Raw genomic sequence first — 23,204 nt, 5'->3', positions numbered from 1 at the left:
CTAAAACTACTGGCCCGAGGTTCATGCCTATCTCTTTCCATCACTAAGGTGAACGTAACCGAATTGTGGTCACTATCACCAAAATGCACACCAACTTCCAAGTCTAGCACCTGGTCTGGCTCATTTCCCAGCACCAAATCCAATATAGCCTCACCTCTAGTTGGCCTGTCAACATACTGACTCAAAAAACCCTCCTGCACGCTTTGTACAAAAACTGACCCCTCTAACGAGCTAGAGCTATAACAATTCCAATCAATATTAGTAAAGTTAAAGTCCCCCATAACAATTACCCTATTACTTTCACTCCTAACCAGGATCGTCTCCGCAATCCTTTCCTCAACCTCTCTAGAACTTTTAGGAGGTCTATAAAAGACTCCCAACAGGGTGACCTCTCCTCTCCTATTTCTAATCTCAACCCATACTACCTCAACAGACAAGTCCTCATCAAACTTCCTCTCTGACACTGTGAAACAGTCCTTGACCAATAATGCTACCCCTCCCCTCCTTCTACCTCCTTCTGTACTCCGACTAAAGCATTTAAACCCCGGGACCTGCAACAACCATTCCTGACCCTGCTCTATCCATGTCTCTGAAATGGCCACATCAAAGTCCCAGGTACTGATCCACGCTGCAAGTTCATCCACTTTATTGCGAATACTCCTCGCATTAAAGTATACGCATTTCAAACCCTGCTCCGCCCCACCCCCACGATGCCGTGCATTGCAGTCCCCATCTATGCCCCCCTCACTTTCACCCCCTCTACTCAGGATCCTACCCCCCCCCCTCCGAATCAGTTTAAACCTCCCTGCATAGCCTTTGCAAATTTACCCCCCAGGATATTGGTTCCCCTGTGATTCAGGTGTAGACCATCACTCTTATAGAGGTCCCACCTTCCCCAGAACGAGCCCCAATTGCTCAAGTACCTGAACCCCTCCCTCCTGCACCATCCCCCCAGCCACGAGTTCAAACTTTCCCTCTCTCTATTCCCCTCTAAACTATCCCGTGGCACAGGCAAGAGTCCGGAGATAACCACTCTATCAGACTTGGCCTTTAGTTTCCACCCCAACTCCATAAATCTCTGCTTAATATCCCCTTCCCTTAATCTCCCTATGTCATGTGTCCCCACATGAACTATAACTTGGGGTTGATCTCCCTCTCCCCTAAGAGTCCTGAATACCCTTTCTGATACATCCCGGACCCCAGCCCCTGGTAGGCAACACACCAGCCCCGAGTCCCTACCATTACTTCTGACTCTCCTATCTGTCCCCTTAACTGTGGAGTCCCCAATCACAAGGCCCAATCTTTTATATCCCCTAACCACCTGAGCTTTTACAATAGGCTCACCCCCAGAGACCTGCTCCCTTTGGCTATCCCCAGTTGATTCCTCCTCAACTGTAGCCTCCAGGACCGAAAACCTATTTTGGAGGGGAACAGCCCCAGGGGATTGTCCCCCCAATTGCTTCTTTCCCCTCTTCCTGGCAGTGACCCAAGACTCATTTCTAGGAGTGACTATCTCCTTATAACTCCTATCGATGTCCTCCTCCGCCTCCCGAATTATGCGGAGTTCCTCTAATTCCACCTCCAGCTCCTTTGCACGCTCCTCCAGAAGCTGCAATCTAACACACTTCCTACAGGTAAAATCACCTGAAACACTACTGGAGTCCCTCACCACATACATCCCACAGGAGATGCAGCTTACTGCCTGAACTGCCATCCCTGAAACAATTACCAGCAGACAAATAAAAATATATAAAAAAAAACTTCCCCCACACTTAGAGGTTAGAGGAGGTGGGAGGGTGGGATTCTCTACCAGTGTAGAGGATCGGGTATCCTTTCTGCGCTAATTTTTCACACACAATCATAGTCATGGCTCAACATTAGGGTCAGTGTTCAATGCAAAAAGAACCCCATCAGTGTGATGGACATGGAGACTGGACATTGGCCTGGGTGTCAAGATGGGTAATGGAGATTGGCCTGGGTGTCAGGGTGGGGACTGGACATTGGCCTGGGTGTCAGGGTGAGGACTGGACATTGGCCTGGGTGTCAGGGTGGGGACTGGACATTGGCCTGGGTGTCAGGGTGAGGACTGGACATTGGCCTGGGTGTCAGGGTGGGGACTGGACATTGGCCTGGGTGTCAGGGTGAGGACTGGACATTGGCCTGGGTGTCAGGGTGGGGACTGGACATTGGCCTGGGTGTCAGGGTGGGGACTGGACATTGGCCTGGGTGTCAGGGTGGGGACTGGACATTGGCCTGGGTGTCAGGGTGGGGACTGGACGTTGGCCTGGGTGTCAGGGTGGGGACTGGACATTGGCCTGGGTGTCAGGGTGGGGACTGGACATTGGCCTGGGTGTCGGTGGGGACTGGACATTGGCCTGGGTGTCAGGGTGGGGACTGGACATTGGCCTGGGTGTCAGGGTGGGGACTGGACATTGGCCTGGGTGTCAGGGTGAGGACTGGACGTTGGCCTGGGTGTCAGGGTGGGGACTGGACATTGGCCTGGGTGACAGGGTGAGGACTGGACGTTGGCCTGGGTGTCAGGGTGAGGACTGGACGTTGGCCTGGGTGTCGGTGGGGAATGAGCATGGGGTGTGCATGGGGACTGAACATTGTGCTAGGGTTAGGATGAGAATGGACATTGTGGTGGGTGTGTGAAATGGCCTTCAGAATGTACATCATTACTATTTCACAGACTCATGCACGCAATGCATCCCTATTCACGTCAGAGTTGCACCCAATAATCTTGCAGATCTCAATCATGACCTCTCTGAATTCACACTATCCAATACCACATGGTTGATCAAGAATTATCTGCAGATTTGTTGGCTACAGCATGAGTTTAACTGGATGTAAAGCACTTGCTTCAGGCTTTAATCTCACTTTGAATTCTCTTTGTCTTTGTCCTGAACAGCTTCCTGAAGTGTATACAATATATCCTGACCAAGGGCCTAGAGCAGGGGGCACCAAAGTCACCATCAACGGTACCAACCTACACATTGGTACTACTGTGAGGGTCACTGTCAATGGTTCCAAGGACTGTACAGATCTAAAGTAAGTCATTCACACCGAGTGTTCTTATCCAACTTTAATCTGTACATTGCAAAAAAACAGGCAGAAGTCAAAGTGGCTGACATCTATATTTCTATTTTAAAGTGGCACCTATATTTCTATTTTAATTTAAGCTTGTGAGAGGTCTGAAGCTACCTGTCCAAGATGCGTATTGTCCCTCCATCAACAGTATATATTGATATAATTCCTTCAATTATCCAGCATTCCAAAAAATTGACATCGAGCTACACAAGGACTTGATAGGTCTGGTGACCAACGTGTTCTCCTTGTTCAAAGTGGACAGGTTTTAATGTGTATGGTAAAGCAGGTAAGCAAGGTAGAGCAGTGTAGGCAGGGAAATCCAAAGCTTAGGCCAATAATGGAGTGATTAATGAACAGGCACACAGATCTGGGAGGGTGGAGGACATACAGAGATAGGGAGGGGGTGAAAATTTTAAAACCAGCAGAAGCTAAATATAACAGATGTTGGAAACTGAAAGTTAAAAACCAAAAATGCTGGAAATACTCAGCAGGTCTGGCAGTGTGGGGAGAGAAACCCAGATAAGGGTTCAGCTCAATGATCTTTTATCAGGACTGGAAACAGTTAGAAATCATAGAAACTTTACTGTGATGAAGGATGCCATTTGGCCCAGTGAGTCCACAGCAACTCTCCGGCAGAGTATCTTGCCCAGTCACTGCCATATCCCCGTAACTATGCATTTATCCTGCCAATCCCCCTAACCTAGACATCCTGGAACACTAAGGCGCAATTTAGCATGACCAATCCACCTAACGTGCATATTTGTGGAACTGTGGGAGGAAACTGGGGCATCCAGAGAGAACCCATGCAGGCATAGGGAGAACGTGCAAACGTTAGATAGTGACCTGAAGCTGGAATTGAACCTGGGTCCCCGGAGCTGTGAATCAGCAGTGCTCTGAAAAAATGAAATGGGGGAAAGTGGAATAAGAAAGATAAAGAGAAAGGGGGGACAGGAAGAGAGGATAAATGACAAAATGATTGCTGGCACAAGGCTAAAGGGAAGGATCATGGGACAAATAGAGAAACAAGGAGAGAAATTATGTGTGGAGCCAAAGGAAGTGAGTGAAATCCTTAATAAATACTTTGCATCAGTATTCACAAAGGAGAGGGACAAGTAGATTGATGGTGACTTGGAGGGGTGTGTAAACTCATTAGAACAAATCATCATTATGAGGAAGGAAATGTTAGGTGAATTAAAAAGCATTAAAGCCCAGGACCAGATGGCATCTATCCCAGATTACTGAGAGGGACAAGAGATAAAATTGCTTGACCTCTAACACAAATTTTTGTTTCTTCATTGGCCATTGGTGATATGATGCTGATATGAGGTGATGTGGAGATGCCGGCGTTGGACTGGGGTAAACACAGTAAGAAGCCTCACAACACCAGGTTAAAGTCCAACAGGTTTATTTGGTAGCACAAGCTTTCGGAGTGTGGCTCCTTCTTCAGGTGAAGACTTCTTGCTGCACTGGTGAGGTACCAGAGGATTGGAAGGTCGCCAGTGTTGCCTGTTATTTAAGAAGGGTAGCAAGGATAATCCGGGTAATTTCTCGGCCAGTGAGCATGACGTCATGTTGGAGAAGATCCTTAGGAATAGGATCCGTACACATTTGGAACTGAATGGTCTTGTTAGCGACAGACAGCATGGAAGGTTATGTCTCACTGATTTAATTGAGCTTTTTGAGGAGGTGACAAAAACAATCGATGAGGGAAGGGCTGTGGATGTAGTCTACATGGACTTTAGTAAGGCATTCCACAAGGTTACTCATCACAAGCTAATGCAAAAGATTAAATCTCACGGGATCAGGCGTGAACTAGCTAGATGGATTCCAAACTGGCTTGGCCATATAGGGCACAGGGCAGCAGTGGAAGGGTGTTTTTCTGAATGGAGGTCTGCAACTAGTGATGTTCCACAGAGATCAGTACTGGAACCTCTGGTGTTTGTAATATATATATAAATAGAACCATAGAAAATTACAGCTCAGAAACAGGCCTTTTGGCCCTTCTTGTCTGTGCTGAACCATTTTTTGCCTAGTCCCACTGACCTGCACTTGGTCCATATCCCTCCACACCCCTCTCATCCATGAACCCGTCCAAATTTTTCTTAAATGTTAAAAGTGACCCTACATTTCCCACTTTATCCGGCAGCTCATTCCACACTCCCACCACTCTCTGCGTGAAGAAGCCCCCCACTAATATTCCCTTTAAACTTTTCTCCTTTCACCCTTAACCCATGCCCTCTGGTTTTTTTCTCCCCTAGCCTCAATGGAAAAAGCCTGCTTGCATTCACTCTATATATACCCATCAAAATCTTATACACCTCTATCAAATCTCCCCTCATTCTTCTACGCTTCAGGGAATAAAGTCCTAACCTATTCAATCTCTGTCTGTAACTCAGCTTCTCAAGTCCCGGCAACATCCTCGTGAACCTTCTCTGCACTCTTTCAACCTTATTTACATCCTTCCTGTAACTAGGTGACCAAAACTGTACACAATACTCTAAATTCAGCCTCAACAATGCCTTCCTTACCATAACACTCCAACTTTTATACTCAATATTCCAATTTATAAAGGCCAATGTACCAAAAGCAATCTTTACGACCCTATCCACCTGTGACATCACTTTTAGGGAATTCTGTACCTGTAATCCCAGATCCCTCTGTTCAACTGCACTCTTCAGAGTCCTACCATTTACTCTGTACGTTCTACTTTGGTTTGTCCTTCCAAAGTGCAATACCTCACACGTGTCTGCGTTAAATTCCATTTGTCATTTTTCAGCCCATTTTTCTAGTTGGTCCAAATCCCTTTGCAAGCTTTGAAAACCTTCCTCAGTGTCCACTACACTTCCAGTCTTTGTATCATCAGCAAATTTGCTGATCCAGTTTACTACAGTATCAATCAAATCGTTGACATAGATGACAAACAACAATGGACCCAACACCGACCCCTGTGGCACACCACTCGTCACAGGCCTCCACTCAGAGAAGCAATCCTCCACAACCACTTTCTGGCTTCTTCCATTGAGCTAGTGTCTAATCCAATTTACTACCTCCCCATCTATACCTAGCGACTGAACCGTCCTAAACAACCTCCCATGACGGACCTTATCAAAGGCCTTGCTAAAATCCAGGTAGACAACATCCACCGCCTTTCCTTCATCCACTTTCCTGGTAACCTCTTCGAAAAACTCTAATAGATTGGTCAAACATGACCTACCACGAACAAAGCCATTCGACTCTCCCTAATGAGTCCCTGTCTATCCAAATATTTGTAGGTCCTATCCCTTATCACACCTTCCAATAACTTGCCCACCACCGACGTCCAAACTTACTGGCCTGTAATTTCCTGGATTTCTTTTGGAACCTTTTTTAAACAACATAACAACATGAGCCACCCTCCAATCATCTGGCACCTCCCCCGTGCATACTGACATTTTAAATATGTCTGCCAGGGCCCCTGAAAGTTCAACACTAGCCTCCCTCAAGGTCCGTGGGAATACCATGTCCAGTCCTGGGGATTTACAATTGATCTACATCCTGCCGTATCCTCTGATGGTCCTCGTTACTGTCCGCGGATCCACCACCTTCTGTGTTGTCTGCAAACTTACTAATCAAACCAGTTAAATTTTCCTCTATATTACAAACAGCAAAGGTCCCAACACTGATCCCTGAGGAATGCCACTCGTCACAGCCCTCCATTCAGAAATGCAGTCTTCCACTGCTAGACTCTGTCGTCTACGATCAAACCAGTTCTGTATCCACACTGCCAGCTCACCTCTGATCCCAAGCGACTTCACCTGCACCAGTCTGCCATGAGGGACCTTATCAAAGATCTTCCTGAAGTCCATATAGACAATATCCACTGCCCTACCCTCATCAATCATCTTCATCACTTACTGGAAAAACTTGATCAAGTTAGTGAGGCACAACCTCCCCTTCACAAAACCACATTGCCTCTCACTGATAAGAATTATAGCAAACTGGCTTCTCCTCATCTCCATTCAGAAGCTTTCCAACCTTTATCCTGGTTTCCAAATAAAGTCAAGATGACCGCTGTCAGTCAGTGATGCTGGCACAACAGCGCTATGGGTAACTAACAGTGCTGTTAGTTCTAACTGTTTGACAATGAGTTGCAAAGCCTGACCAGCTGTGTACGGCCACCAAATTCTTAATGGGAGACTAATTCATCTCTGCTCCTCTGGCTGCCCTTTGAGTGTGGTGTGTGGAATTTATGTGCAATTTACTCTGCAACATAAAACACGACATATAGCTTTACTTTACAATTGAAGTGGGAGTAAACCCTATCTTGAAGAATCCTCTCCAATAATTTCCCTACCACTGACGTCAGGCTCACTGGCCTGTAAGAACATAAGAACATAAGAAATAGGAGCAGGAGTAGGCCATCCAGCCCTTCGAGCCTGCCCCGCCATTCAGTAAGATCATGGCTGATCTGTCGTGGCTCAGTTCCACATTCCCGCCCTCTCCCCATAACCCTTAATCCCCTCGCTTATCAAAAACCCATCAACCCGCGTCTTAAAAATATTTAGCGAGGTAGCCTCCACCACTTCAACGGGCAGAGAATTCCAGAGATTCACCACCCTTTGAGTGAAGAAGTTCCTCCTCAACTCCGTTCTAAACCGCCCCCCCTTTATCTTGAGGCTGTGCCCCCTAGTCCTACTGTCCTTTCTGAGCGGGAAGAGTCTCTCCACCTCTATCCTATCCATCCCATTCATCATCTTATATGTCTCAATGAGATCTCCAATTACCTGGATTATTCTTGCTACCCTTCTTAAACAAAGGAACAACATTGGCTATTCTCCAATCCTCTGGGACCCCCACCTGTAGCCAGTGAGGATACAAACATTTCTCTCAGGCCCCAGCAATTTTCTCCCTTGCTTCTTTCAGTATTCTGGAGTATATCCCATCAGGCCCTGGGGACTTTCCACCTGAATATTTCTCAAGAATCCCAATACCACCACCTTTTTGATTTCAGCATGACTCAATCTATCTACACACCCTTTCCCAGACTCATCATACACCAAGTCCTTCTCTTTGGTGAATACTGACGCAAAGTACTCATTTAACACTTTGCCCATTTCCTCTGGCTCCATGCATTGATTCCCTCCTCTGTCCTCGAGTGAGCCAACCTTCTCCCTGGCTACTCTCCTGCTCTTTATATATGTATAAAAGACCTTGTGATTTTCCTTAACCCTGCAGGTCAATAACTTTTCATGACCTCTTTTGGCCCTCCTTACTCCTTGCTTAAGTTTCTTTCTATGTTTTCCTTGCTTAAGTTTCTTTCTACCTTCTCGATGGGCCAATGCAGTGGTAAAGGGGGAAGTGCTGGTAAGATTGGCGTGCAGCCCAACCTTAAGTCTATTAATGTGCAGACAAATGCATTTAAATGGCCGTCGCGCCCGTCACAGGCACGGCCATTTTCAGGCCTTGGTAAAGAGGGAACTGGCATGGAGCTGGACACGCTACTCGCCTCATGCCCAACTTTACCAAGTTTTCATGCCTAAGAAGGGGTGCAATGCGATGGTAATATCAGGCTCATTGATTGTGTTATAAAGAGGAACAGCTGCAGTACTTTGGGGATTGAACTCCTTGTAGGCCAGCCGCTCTGAGGAAGGGGCTTGCAATAAAATTGCAGGAACCTAAATACCAGCGTGAAGTGATTTTTCCACCACAACCACTTATTATGGATGAGAGCGTGGGAAGGACCTGGTATTAGAGGGTGATTGAGAAGTGGGCTCGGGTGTCATGGAGGACTGGTCTCTTTGGGATGCTGAAAGGGAATGGAGAATGTGATGGTATCGTGATGGAGTGGTGGGAAAAGTTGTTGGATGAGTGAAGGTAAGGACAAAAGGAGGAGGGAAGAGTGTGGAAGGGGTGAGTGTAAAAGTGAAGTGTGGGCAATGAAGCAGACACAGTGGCAGGTCTGGTCAATTCAGAGTTTGGGCAATCCTCAAGTGATGTTTGATCATCTCTTATCCTAAATCTCCACATTTCCAGTGACTCAGCAACAGAAAATATTCTTTCAATTCTTGCATGACCTTCACTTCAAAAATGTCCCCTAAAAGGCCTGTACAAAATGCTACACCACCTTTACACATTCCCAATAACATACTTCTTTAATAACTGCTGATTTCATATCTGTCATCAAAATCTCTTTCCTATTTCAGGTCCAGTTTCCTCACTATCAACTGTTTTAGTCACCGTATAGAGAATACAGAGACATGATATAACATCCTTTCATCATCGTAACACCCCACTGTCCTTTAGAAACTCCAGGGCATGGTATCTACAGTCCTAATGCCCCATTCCCTGGTGCCTACAGTCCTAATGCCCCATTCCCTGGTATCTACAGTCCTAATGCCCCATTCCCTGGTGTCTACAGTTCTAATGCCCCATTCCCTGGTGCCTACAGTCCTAATGCCCCATTCCCTGGTGTCTACAGTTCTAATGCCCCATTCCCTGGTGTCTACAGTTCTAATGCCCCATTCCCTGGTGTCTACAGTTCTAATGCCCCATTCCCTGGTGTCTACACTAATGCCCCATTCCCTGGTGTCTACAGTTCTAATGCCCCATTCCCTGGTGTCTACACTAATGCCCCATTCCCTGGTGTCTACAGTTCTAATGCCCCATTCCCTGGTGCCTACAGTCCTAATGCCCCATTCCCTGGTGTCTACAGTCCTAATGCCCCATTCCCTGGTGTCTACACTAATGCCCCATTCCCTGGTGTCTACAGTTCTAATGCCCCATTCCCTGGTGCCTACAGTCCTAATGCCCCATTCCCTGGTGTCTACAGTCCTAATGCCCCATTCCCTGGTGTCTACAGTTCTAATGCCCCATTCCCTGGTGTCTACACTAATGCCCCATTCCCTGGTGTCTACAGTCCTAATGCCCCATTCCCTGATGTCTACAGTTCTAATGCCCCATTCCCTGGTGTCTACACTAATGCCCCATTCCCTGGTGTCTACAGTTCTAATGCCCCGTTCCCTGGTGTCTATAGTTCTAATGCCCCATTCCCTGGTGTCTACAGTCCTAATGCCCCATTCCCTGGTGTCTACAGTTCTAATGCCCCATTCCCTGGTGCCTACAGTCCTAATGCCCCATTCCCTGGTGTCTACAGTTCTAATGCCCCATTCCCTGGTGTCTACAGTTCTAATGCCCCATTCCCTGGTGTCTACAGTTCTAATGCCCCATTCCCTGGTGTCTACAGTTCTAATGCCCCATTCCCTGGTGTCTACAGTTCTAATGCCCCATTCCCTGGTGTCTACACTAATGCCCCATTCCCTGGTGTCTACAGTTCTAATGCCCCATTCCCTGGTGTCTACACTAATGCCCCATTCCCTGGTGTCTACAGTTCTAATGCCCCATTCCCTGGTGCCTACAGTCCTAATGCCCCATTCCCTGGTGTCTACAGTCCTAATGCCCCATTCCCTGGTGTCTACACTAATGCCCCATTCCCTGGTGTCTACAGTTCTAATGCCCCATTCCCTGGTGCCTACAGTCCTAATGCCCCATTCCCTGGTGTCTACAGTCCTAATGCCCCATTCCCTGGTGTCTACAGTCCTAATGCCCCATTCCCTGGTGTCTACACTAATGCCCCATTCCCTGGTGTCTACAGTTCCACTGCCCCATTCCCTGGTGTCTACAGTTCTAATGCCCCATTCCCTGGTGTCTACACTAATGCCCCATTCCCTGGTTTCTACAGTTCTAATGCCCCATTCCCTGGTGTCTACACTAATGCCCCATTCCCTGGTGCCTACAGTCCTAATGCCCCATTCCCTGGTGTCTACAGTTCTAGTGCCCCATTCCCTGGTGTCTACAGTCCTAATGTCCCATTCCCTGGTGTCTACAGTTCTAATGCCCCATTCCCTGGTGTCTACAGTTCTAATGCCCCATTCCCTGGTTTCTACAGTTCTAATGCCCCATTCCCTGGTGTCTACAGTTCTAATGTCCCATTCCCTGGTGTCTACAGTTCTAATGCCCCATTCCCTGGTTTCTATAGTCCTAATGTCCCATTCCCTGGTGTCTACAGTTCTAATGCCCCATTCCCTGGAGTCTACAGTTCTAATGCCCCACTCCCTGGTGTCTACAATTCTAATGCCCCACTCCCTGGTGTCTACAATTCTAATGCCCCATTCCCTGGTTTCTACAGTTCGAATGCCCCATTCCCTGGTGTCTACAGTTCTAATGCCCCATTCCCTGGTTTCTACAGTTCGAATGCCCCATTCCCTGGTGTCTACAGTTCTAATGCCTCATTCCCTGGTGTCTACAGTTCTAATGCCCCATTCCCTGGTGTCTACACTAATGCCCCATTCCCTGGTGTCTACAGTTCTAATGCCCCATTCCCTGGTGTCTACAGTTCTAATGCCCCATTCCCTGGTATCTACAGTTCTAATGCCCCATTCCCTGGTGTCTACACTAATGCCCCATTCCCTGGTGTCTACAGTTCTAATGCCCCATTCCCTGGTGTCTACACTAATGCCCCATTCCCTGGTGTCTACAGTTCTAATGCCCCATTCCCTGGTGTCTACAGTTCTAATGCCCCATTCCCTGGTGTCTACAGTTCTAATGCCCCATTCCCTAGTGTCTACAGTTCTAATGCCCCATTCCCTAGTGTCTACAGTTCTAATGTCCCATTCCCTGGTGTCTACAGTTCCAATGCCCCACTCCCTGGTGTCTACACTAATGCCCCATTCCCTGGTGTCTACAGTTCTAATGCCCCATTCCCTGGTGTCTACAGTTCTAATGCCCCATTCCCTGGTGTCTACAGTTCTAATGCCCCATTCCCTGGTGTCTACAGTTCTAATGCCCCATTCCCTAGTGTCTACAGTCCTAATGCCCCATTTCCTGGTGTCTACAGTTCTAATGCCCCATTCCCTGGTGTCTACAGTTCTAATGCCCCATTCCCTGGTGTCTACAGTCCTAATGCCCCATTCCCTGGTGTCTACAGTTCTAATGCCCCATTCCCTGGTGTCTACAGTTCTAATGCCCCATTCCCTGGAGTCTACACTAATGCCCCATTCCCTGGTGTCTACAGTCCTAATGCCCCATTCCCTGATGTCTACAGTTCTAATGCCCCATTCCCTGGTGTCTACACTAATGCCCCATTCCCTGGTGTCTACAGTTCTAATGCCCCATTCCCTGGTGTCTACACTAATGCCCCATTCCCTGGTGTCTACAGTTCTAATGCTCCATTCCCTGGTGTCTACAGTTCTAATGCCCCATTCCCTGGTGTCTACAGTTCTAATGCCCCATTCCCTGGTGTCTACACTAATGCCCTATTCCCTAGCGTCTACAGTCCTAATGCCCCATTCCCTGGTGTCTACACTAATGCCCCATTCCCTAGTGTCTACAGTCCTAATGCCCCATTCCCTGGTGTCTACAGTTCTAATGTCCCATTCCCTGGTGTCTACAGTTCTAATGCTCCATTCCCTGATGTCTACAGTTCTAATGTCCCATTCCCTGGTGTCTACAGTTCTAATGCCCCATTCCCTGGAGTCTACAGTTCTAATGCCCCATTCCCTGGTGTCTACAGTTCTAATGTCCCATTCCCTGGTGTTTACAGTTCTAATGCCCCATTCCCTGGTGTTTACAGTTCTAATGCCCCATTTCCTGGTGCCTACAGTCCTAATGCCCCATTCCCTGGTGTCTACACTAATGCCCCATTCCCTGGTGTCTACACTAATGCCCCATTCCCTGGTGTCTACAGTTCTAATGGCCCATTCCCTGGTGTCTACAGTTCTAATGCCGAATTCCCTGGTGTCTACAGTTCTAATGCCCCATTCCCTGGTATCTACAGTTCTAATGTCCCATTCCCTGGTGTCTACAGTTCTAATGCCCCATTCCCTGGTATCTACAGTTCTAATGTCCCATTCCCTGGTGTCTACAGTTCTAATGCCCCATTCCCTGGTGTCTACACTAATGCCCCATTCCCTGGTGTCTACAGTTCTAATGCCCCATTCCCTGGTGTCTACAGTTCTAATGCCCCATTCCCTGGTGTCTACAGTTCTAATGCCCCATTCCCTGGTATCTACAGTTCTAATGTCCCATTCCCTGGTGTCTACAGTTCTAAATGCCCCATTCCCTGGTGTCTACAGTTCTAATGCCCCATTCCCTGGTGTCTACACTAATGCCCCATTCCCTGGTGTCTACACTAATGCCCCATTCCCTGGTGTTTACAGTTCTAATGTCCCGTTCCCTGGTGTCTACAGTTCTAATGCCCCATTCCCTGGTGTCTACAGTTCTAATGTCCCGTTCCCTGGTGTCTACAGTTCTAATGCCCCATTCCCTGGTGTCTACAGTCCTAATGCCCCATTCCCTGGTGTCTACAGTTCTAATGCCCCATTCCCTGGTGTCTACACTAATGCCCCATTCCCTGGTGTCTACACTAATGCCCCATTCCCTGGTGTCTACAGTTCTAATGCCCCGTTCCCTGGTGTCTATAGTTCTAATGCCCCATTCCCTGGTGTCTACAGTTCTAATGCCCCGTTCCCTGATGTCTATAGTTCTAATGCCCCATTCTCTGATGTTCATAGTCCCAATGCCATTCCCTTGTGTATATAATGCCAGTGCCCAGTTCCCTAGTGCCTATTGTTCCAGTGGCCCATTCCCAGGTATCTATAGTTCCAGTGCCCTATTCCCTGGTGCCTATAGTTCCAGTGCCCCTTTCCCTGATGCCTATAGCTCCAATGTCCCACTCCCTGGTCTCTATAATCCTAATGCTCCATTCCTTTGTGTCAACAGTTCTAATGTCCCGACCCCTGGTGTCTCTAGCTGTAATGCCATCTCTTGGTGTTTTCTCGTTCTAATACCCCATTACTCAGTGGGGCCCAGCTTTTCTGATCTTTATCATGTACCTCGGGGCATTTCCCACCATTTAAGTTTCTGGATAAATGGAGGTGCATGTTTTAGAAATGTTCAGTCTGAATTTAGTGAGATTATGATGTGTTCTCCGTTTTGTTTAGACGAACACAGAACTCGATCAGTTGTGTGATGCCAGCTTTGCCTAGAGCCGGGGCTGCCATTCCCATTTGTGTCCAGTTTGAGAAAAAATATTGTGTCAGCAGGAACTTGACTTTCAGCTATCGTGAGAACCCATTGATAGCCTCTATCAACCCCAACACCAGCTATGTCAGGTAAGAGTGCACTCTGCACAATGGTCCATTTAACTCCCAGGCTGCAATGTCATTGAAGCTATGTCTTGTTGGCATTGCCAGTTTCCGAGAGGCTACCTCTGTCCATGGGGAGCAATTGTGTTATGATGGTTGGTCGTACATGTCACTGCTCACTGTTATAACCTGCTCTTCTGTCCTACAGTGGAGGGCGGAGAATCACCATCAAAGGTCAGAGATTCAGTTTAGCACAGAGTGTACTCATGGTGCTCAGAGGCAATGGAAAAGCCCAGTCGGTGAGTTATCTCTGAACCCTGTCTATGAGATGTTTGTTTTGCACTAGCAGTCAGTGTTTAATAGGGCACTTTATGACTGAAATATGATTAGTGTACTATTAATAAAGAGTCATATGTTTTTAATGGAACAGTTTCTGTTTAATAACATAGATGTAAGGAATGGGAATGTGGTTAAAGAGAACAGCTTCATATTTCAGTGCTTAAATGGCTGTAGTTTTCCAGCTGTTTACATTGGCAGGATCTTCTAGTCCTGCCAATCCCCCACCCAGCAACATGGGGGACAGACAGTTGGAAATCTCTGACAGCGATTGGACCAGAAAGTCATGCAACTTGGGAAGGACGTGCTGCCCTTGTCATGAGAGATATGCTACAGGGAGACCAGAGAAACCCACCCACTCCCAATGCAATGCTTTTCTGCTTATTGGAACATGTGTGGACAAAGCAATGATTGGGGTGGCATGGTGGCACAGTGGTTAGCACTGTCACCTCATAATGCCAGGGACCTGGGTTCAATTCCTAGCTTGGGTCACTGTACCATTGGACATTCTCCTCATATCTACATGGGTTTCCTCTGGGTGCTCCAGTTTCCTCCCACAGTCCAGAGATGTGCCAGTTAGGTGGATCAGCCATGAGAGATGTGTGGGATTATAAGGTTAGGACAAAGGAAGGGAGCCTGGGTAAGATACTCTGTCACAGAGTTGGTGCAGACTCAAGGGGCTGAATGGCCTCTTCTGCACTGTAGGAATTCTATAATTTTATTAGGATAAATGTTCTATTTAATGGAGTGAGTGTGGGAAGTGAGGGGGGGAGATGGGGCGGTGGTGGGATTGTGGAGGGGGGGATAGATGGGAAGTGAGGGTCAGACGGGGAGGGGGGTGAGATTGGAAGGCGGGGATGGGGGGGGGTCAGGTTTGGAGGGGTGTGCGGGGACAGGAGAGGAGGGGGAGTGGGATGATGGGGGGATGATGGGGGGATGTGATGGAGGGGGTAAGTTTGGAGTGGGGGAGGGTAAGGACAGGAAGGGCATGAGTCTGGGATGGGCATGGGGAGGGAGTTGGGCATGTGTGGGGAGAGATCGAGTGTCAGTGGATTGTCAGTGAGTATCAGTGGGTCAGATGTAAAGATTAGTGGATGCCAGTGAAGATTAAAGTATGTAACTGTCCCTGTTTGTACAGGTCTGTGTCGTTGAAAGTGACACTGTTCTCATCTGCCCCTCTCCTGCCTATTTGGTCTCCACGGTAAATGTTGATTTTTATATTAATGGAATCCAGTACCAGGAAGCTGCAACTTTGTCACGTAATAGTGCAGCCTTCACTCTGCAGTATTACAGCGACCCACACTTCTATCGCAAGGAGAAACTCATTAAACACCATCAGGGAGAACCACTCACCCTGGTGATTGAGGTACGTGACTATGAGGTCTTTCACTCTTTTGATCTGGTTTATTATTATCACCTGTGTTAGTATACAGTTTCTTGTGCACTATACAGATAAAGCATACCGTTCATAAAGAAGGAAACAAGAGAGTGCAGACTATAGTGTTGCAGTCATAGCTAGGGTGTAGAGAAAGACCAACTTAACGTAAGGTAGGTCCATTCAAAAGTCTAATGCCAGCAGGGAAGAAGCTGTTCTTGAGTTGGTTGGTACGTGGTGTCAGACGTTTGTATCTTTTTCCCGATAAAAGAAAGTGGAAGAGAGAATATCCTTGGTTACACTGGCTGCTTTTCCAAGGCAGCAGGAAGTGTAGACAGAGTAAGTGAATGGGAGGTTGATTTGTGTGACATCACAACCTTTTGTAATTTCTTGGACAGAGCAGGAGCCATACCAAGCTATAATACATCCAGAAAGAATGCTTTCTGTGGTGCATAGTTGGTAAAAGTTGGTGAGAGTCATAGCAGCCAAATTTCCTTAGCCTCCTGAGAAAGTAGACAAATTGGTGGGCTTTCTTAACTATAGCATCGGCATGGAGGGTCCAGGACAGGTTGTTGATGATCTGGACACCTAGAAGCTTGAAGCTCTCAATCATTTCCGCTTCAACCCTGTTGATGTAGACAGAGGCATGTCCTCCAGGGTGGCACAGTGGCACACTGCTGCCTCATAGTGCCAGGGAGCTGGGTTCGATTCCCAGCTTGGGTCACTGTCTGTGTGGAGTTTACACGTTCTCCTTGAGTCGACATTGGTTTTCTCTGGATGCTTCAGTTTCCTCCCACAGTCTGAAAGATGTGCTGGTCAGGAGCATTGACCCAAACAGGCGCCGGAATATGGCAACTAGAATTTCACAGTAATCTTCATTGAAGTGTTAATGGAAGCTTTACATGCGACTAATAATTGAATTAAACCCTATGCTTCTTGAAGTCAATGACTATCTCCTTCATTTTACTGACTTTGAGGGAGAGATTATTGTCATCACACCAGCTCACCAGATTCTCTATCCCTTTCTTGTACTCCGTCTTGTTATGTTTGAGATCCAACCCACTGTGGTGGTGTCATCAGCAAACTTGAAAATCAAGTTGGAGGAAAATTTGGCCACAGTCATAGGTGTATAAGGAGTGTAGTAAGGAACTGAGGAAACAGTCTTGTGGGGCACTGGTGTTGAAGATGATCAAGGAGGAGGTGTTGTTGGCTATCCTTACTGACTGTCGTCTGTGGGTAAGAAGTTCAGGACCCAGTTTCAGAGAGAGGAGCGGAGCCTTAAGCCTCGGAGTTTGGAGATGAGTTTTGTAGGAATAATGGTGTTGAAGGCTGAGCTGTAGTCAATAAATAGGAGTCTGATATAGGTGCTTTTATTATATAGGTGTTCCAAGGTTGAGTGTAGGGCCAGGGAGATCGTGTCTGCTGTGGACCTGTTGCAGTGATAGGCAAACTGAAGTGGATCCACCCTCATTTTGAATATCTTGTGTTTTAACACTATCCAGTGATCCCTCAATTGGAGGGGGAGGGTTGCTGCTCCTGCTTCTGATGGGGAGACAGTGGTGTAATGACATTTTCACTTGACTAGTAATCCAGAAATCCAGGGTAATGCTCTGGGGATTTGGATTCGAATCCCATGTGGCAAATGGTGAAACTGGAATTCAATAACATTCTGGAATTAAAATTCTAACGTTGGCCATGAAACCATTGTTGACAGCTGTAAAAATCCATCTGGTTCACTAGGACGGCTTAGTGGTTATCACTGCTGCCTCACAGTGCCAGAGACCTGGGTTTGATCCCGATTTGGGTCACTAACTGTGCGGAGTCCGCATGTTCTACCCATGACTGCATGGGTTTCCTCCTAGTTGGGCCGCAGGGCCTGTTTCCATGCTGTAAACCTCTATAACTCTAATGACTAGTGTTCCGGTTTCCTTCCACAGTCCAAAAGATGTGTTTGTGGCATTATCACTGTGCTAAATGGATTAGACTTTGTACAGATCTAGCAGCTCAAGACTGGGCATCAATGACGTGCTTCAGGCTTTCAGCAGAGGTAGAATTGTTCTCATCCATAATCTGTAACCTTTATTCCTTTGTATAAAGCACATTAGAATTGTACCTTCCCATCCAGCATCAAGGGACTAGCTGAGCAAGCCACCCAAACTTTTAAGTCTGGCCTAAAGAAGCAATGAGGAGGAACCCTAGAGATCAAGATCTCTCACTTCCTCATTGGCCACCAGACACCTCCACATGCAACAACTGAAGTCCCGCCAACAGAGTTGCTAATGAACCATCATCTCAGAACATGGTGGCACAGTGGTTAGCATTGTTGCCTCACAGCTCCAGAGACCTGGGTTCAATTCCAGCCTTGGGTCAGTGCTTGTGTGGAGTTTGCATGTTCTCCCCATGTCTGTCGTGGGTATCCTCCAGGTGCTTAAATTTCGTCTCACACTCCAAAGACGCGCAGGTTGCGTGAACTGACCATGTTAAATTGTCCCTTAGTGTCGGAGAGATTAGCAGGGTTACAGGGATAGGGCCTGGGTGGGATTGTTGTCGATGCAGGCTCGATGGGCTGAATGGCCTCCTTCTGCACTGTACGTATGGTATAACAAGGCTGAGTCTCGTGCTTCCAACCTTTCTGGGGAGGGTAGAGGCCAACCAAAATAGTCAGAAGGCAAGTTGTGATTCATGTCAGTCAATACGGTTGGGTTGTATAAGATTAAAAGAAGAGGCTAATGAAGTTGCTAGAAATAATAGTGAACAGCAGGATTGGGAAGTTTTTAAAATACAGCAAAGGAAGGCCAATAAACTAATAAAGGAAGAACAGAATATTAATGCAATCTAAAATAGAACATAGAACAGGCCCTTTTCTCCTCGATGTTGTGCCGAGCTATGTCCAAACCCAAGATCAAGCTATCCCACTCCCTATCATTCTGGTGTGCTCCATGTGCCTATCCAATAACTGCTTGAAAGTTCCTAAAGTGTCCGACTCCACTATCACAGCAGGCAGTGCAATCCACTCCCCAACCACTCTGAGTGAAGACTCTACCTCAGACATCCCTCCTATATCTCCCACCATGAACCTTATAGTTATGCCCCCTAGTAACAGCTACATCCACCCGAGGAAATAGTCTCTGCACGTCCACTCTATCAATCCCACTCATCATCTTATAAACCTCTATTAAGTCGCCTCTCATCCTCCTCTGCTCTAAAGAGAAAAGCCCCAGCTCCCTCAACCTTTCCTCATAAGATCTACCCTCCAAACCAGGCAGCATCCTGGTAAATCTCCTCTGCACTCTCTCCAATGCTTCCACATCCTTCTTATAGTGAGGTGACCAGAACTGAACACAATATTCTAAATGTGGTCTCACCAAGGTCCAGTATAGTTGCAGCATAACCCCACGGCTTTTAAACTCAAACCCCCTGTTAATAAACATTAACACAACATAGGCCTTCTTCACAGCTGTATGCTCTTGAGTGGCAACCTTCAGAGATTGGTGGATATGAACCCCAAGATCTCTCTGTTCCTCCACATTCCTCAGAACCCTACCGTTGACCCTGTAATCTGCATTCAAGTTAGTTCTACCAAAATGAATCACCTCGCACTTATCAGGGTTAAACTCCATCTGCCACTTTTCTGCTCAGCTCTGCATCCTATCAATGTCTCTTTGCAGCCTACAAGAGCCCTCCACCTCATCCACTACTCCACCAATCTTGGTTTCATCAGCAAACTTACTAACCCACCCTTCAGCCCCCTCTTCCAAGTCATTGATAAAAATCACAAATAGCAGAGGACCCAGCACTGATCCCTGTGGTACATTGCTGGTGACTGGCCTCCAGTCTGAAAATTTTCCCTCCACCACCACTCTCTGTCTTCTTATCCAATCGGCCAAATTTCCTTCTATCCCACACCTCCTTACTTTCTTCATGAGCCTACCATGGGGAACCTTATCCAACGTTCTAGGAATGAGTTTTAAAAGAAAGGGCTTAGGAGAGCTAGGAGGGGGCATGAGAAGTCCTTAGTGGGTAGGATAAAGGAAAACCCAAGGCTTTTTACTCTAATGTGAGAAATAAAAGAATGACCAGGGTGAGGTTAGGGCCAGTCAAGGATAGTAGTGGGAACTTGTGCATGGAATCAAAAGAGATAGGTGAGGTGTTGAATGAATACTTTTCTTCAGTGTTCACTAAGGAGAGGGGCCATGTTTTTGAAGATGAGTGTATGATACGGGATGGAGGAGGTAGATATTCTGAGGGAAGATATATTAGCAATTTCGAAAAACCTGAGGGTTGATAAGTCCCCTGGGCCAGATGGGATACATCCTCGGATACTTTGGGAGGCAAGGGATGAGATAGGTCTGTAAAAAGGAAGCATTTGTCTAAGACAAATATGGGCCAATATGGGCAGAATTCATTATGGGAGAATAGAGAAATGGCACAGAAGCTAAATGATTACTTTGTGTCTGTTTCACCAATGAAGATATAAGCAATCTCCCAGATGTAGAGATCTAAGGAGCTATGGAGAATGAGCAGTTGAAGGAAATGAATATAAATAAGAAGGTTGTATTGGAGAAATTAATGGGACTAAAAGTTGGTAAGTCCTCATGATCTGATATTCTATAGACCAGAGTGTTGAAGGAGGTTGCTGTAGAGACATTGGATGCATTGATGATTATCTTCCAAAATTCTATAGATTCTAGAATGGTTCCTGAAGATTAGAAGATAGCAAATATCACTCCACTATTTAAGAAGGGAAGGAGAGAGCCTTACATCAGTATTATGGAAAATGTTAGAATCTGTTATAAAGGATGTGATAAATGGATACTTGGATAATGATGATCTGATTGGCCATAGCACGGATTTAGGAATAGGAAATCATGTTTGATGATCTTTGAGTATTTTTGAGGATGTTACTAACAAAACTGATCAAGGGGAGTTGGTATATTTGAATTTTGAGAAGGCTTTTGACAAAGTCCCTTACCGGAAACTGATTAGCAAAATAAAAGCACATGGGATAGGAGACAATATACTGACATGGGTTACAGATTGGTTAACAGATAGAAAACAGAGAGTTAGAATAAATGGGTCATTCTCGCATTGGCAGTCTATGGCTGGTGGGCTACTGCAAAGACCAATATTTGGATCCCAGCTGTTAATAGTATAGATTAATGATTTGGATGTGAGGACCAAATGTAATATTTCCAATTTTGTGGATGGTACAAAGCTAGGCAGGAATGTGTGTCTTGTGAGGAAGATGTAAAGTGGTTACAGGAGAATTGGACAGACTTGGTGAGTGGACAAAAACATGGTAAGTGGAATTTAATGTGGAAAATGTGAGATAATCCATTTTATAGAAAGGACAGATGTGCAGAGTATTTTCTAAATGTTAAGTAATTAGAAAGTGTAGATGTACAGAGACCTGGGTGTCCTTGTCCATAAGTCACTGAAGGCTAACATGCAGGTGCAGCAAGCTATTTGGAAGGCTAATAGAATGTGAATCTTTATCATAAAAGGATTTGAGTACAGAGAAATCTTGCTTCAATTATATAGAAGCTTATCAGACTCCACCTGAGTGTTGCTCCCATTACCTCAGAAAGGATATTATTGCTATCGGGGGAATGCAACATCGATTCACCAGACTTGTTCTGGGGATGATGGGTCTGTCTTATGAAGAGACATTGGGCAAACTGAGCCTGTATTCTCTAGAGTTTCAAAACATGGGAGGGGATCTGATTGAAACCTGCAAAATACTAAATGGAATAGACAGTGTAGATACAATTAGGATGTTTTCCTTGACTGGGGAGCCTAGAACAAGGAGCATCATTTCGGAATAAGGGGGAAGCCACTTAGAACCAAGATTCCTATGCACAGAGGGTTGTGAATTCTCTGCCCCAGAGGGCTATGGAAACTCAGTCATTAAATATGTTTAAAATAGAGATTGATAGATTTCTGATTGGCAATAATGTAAAGGGTTATGGAATAGTGTATGAGTAAAAAGACATTGCAAGTATCTGATTAGCCAGGATCATATTTAATGGCAGAGAAAGCTCAATGGGCTGAATGGCCTATTCCAGTCTCTATGCTCCTTTCTATGTCCTATGTCTCTGTCATGATCTATATGCTGGCTGTATCTTCTCTTTCTGTCTCTCTCTTTCCCTCTCAGTCGGTATGCTGACTGTCCTCTTATTTTCTTCCACAGAAAATACAGGACAATTTGAATTTAGCACCAGAAGAATACAAAGTGATGATTGGTCCTTTTCCCTGTGAGATCTATGTTGTGAAGGGGAAGATTCATTGTGCGGTGAATGTTTCAATGGAGTCTGACGAGAGACAGCTGCCTGTCATAGTAAGTAAGAGGGAAGGAAGGGAATTGTACGCTGCTACGCAGCTTAGTTTCCCAGCTTTCTACATTAGCCCTGACCAGGAGTCACTCATTGGAGCTCTTCACCTTCAGCTATGAAGATTCAAGTCCCAATCCGGGTTCAATCCCGCTTGGTCCTGGGTTCAATCCCGCTTTTCTCTGGGTTCAATCCTGCTTTGCCCTGGGTTCAATCCCGCTTTGCTCCGGGTTCAATCCCTCTGCCCCACATTCAAGCCCGCTTTTCTCCGGGTTCAATCCTGCTTTGCTCCGGGTTCAATCCTGCTTTGCCCTGGGTTCAATCCCGCTTTTCTCTGGGTTCAATCCCGCTTTTCTCTGGGTTCAATCCTGCTTTGCTCCGGGTTCAATCCGGCTTTTCTCTGGGTTCAATCCTGCTTTGCCCTGGGTTCAATCCCATTTTGCTCCGGGTTCAATCCCGTTTTGCTCCGGGTTCAATCCCGCTTTGCCCTGGCTTCAATCCCTCTGCCCCACATTCAATCCCGCTTTGCTCCAGGTTCAATCCCACTCTGCTCCGGGTTCAATCCCGCTCTGCTCCGGGTTCAATCCCACTCTCCTCCAGATTCAATCCCGCTCTGCTCCGGGTTCAATCCCGCTCTCCTCCAGATTCAATCCTGCTCTTCTCCAGATTCAATCCCGCTCTGCTCTGGGTTCAATCCCGCTCTCCTCCAGATTCAATCCCGCTCTGCTCCGGGTTCAATCCCGCTCTCCTCCAGATTCAATCCCACTCTCCTCCAGATTCAATCCCACTCTCCTCCAGATTCAATCCCGCTTTGCTCCAGGTTCAATCCCACTCTGCTCCGGGTTCAATCCCGCTCTGCTCCGGGTTCAATCCCGCTCTCCTCCAGATTCAATCCCGCTCTGCTCCGGGTTCAATCCCACTCTCCTCCAGATTCAATCCCGCTCTGCTCCGCGT

The 23,204-nt window shown here is 46.7% G+C and overlaps 1 protein-coding gene across 1 annotated transcript in view; it reads left to right on the top strand.

The window, feature by feature from the left end:
- plxnd1 (plexin D1) overlaps window positions 1–23,204 on the top strand; it is a 176,737-nt gene that overhangs the window by 100,222 nt on the left and 53,311 nt on the right. Inside the window, exons 15-19 of the mRNA XM_080184802.1 lie at window positions 2,912–3,051; window positions 14,067–14,237; window positions 14,419–14,509; window positions 15,685–15,912; window positions 22,112–22,258. Coding sequence (XP_080040928.1) covers window positions 2,912–3,051; window positions 14,067–14,237; window positions 14,419–14,509; window positions 15,685–15,912; window positions 22,112–22,258 — 777 coding nt within the window. The remainder of the gene's footprint in view (window positions 1–2,911; window positions 3,052–14,066; window positions 14,238–14,418; window positions 14,510–15,684; window positions 15,913–22,111; window positions 22,259–23,204) is intronic.

Source organism: Carcharhinus amblyrhynchos, chromosome 3, assembly GCF_965287045.1.
Source record: "Carcharhinus amblyrhynchos chromosome 3, sCarAmb.v2.hapA, whole genome shotgun sequence".
NCBI lineage: Eukaryota > Metazoa > Chordata > Chondrichthyes > Carcharhiniformes > Carcharhinidae > Carcharhinus > Carcharhinus amblyrhynchos.
The sequence above is the reverse complement of the archived record's forward strand: the minus strand, read 5'-3'. Positions and strand labels throughout refer to the sequence as shown.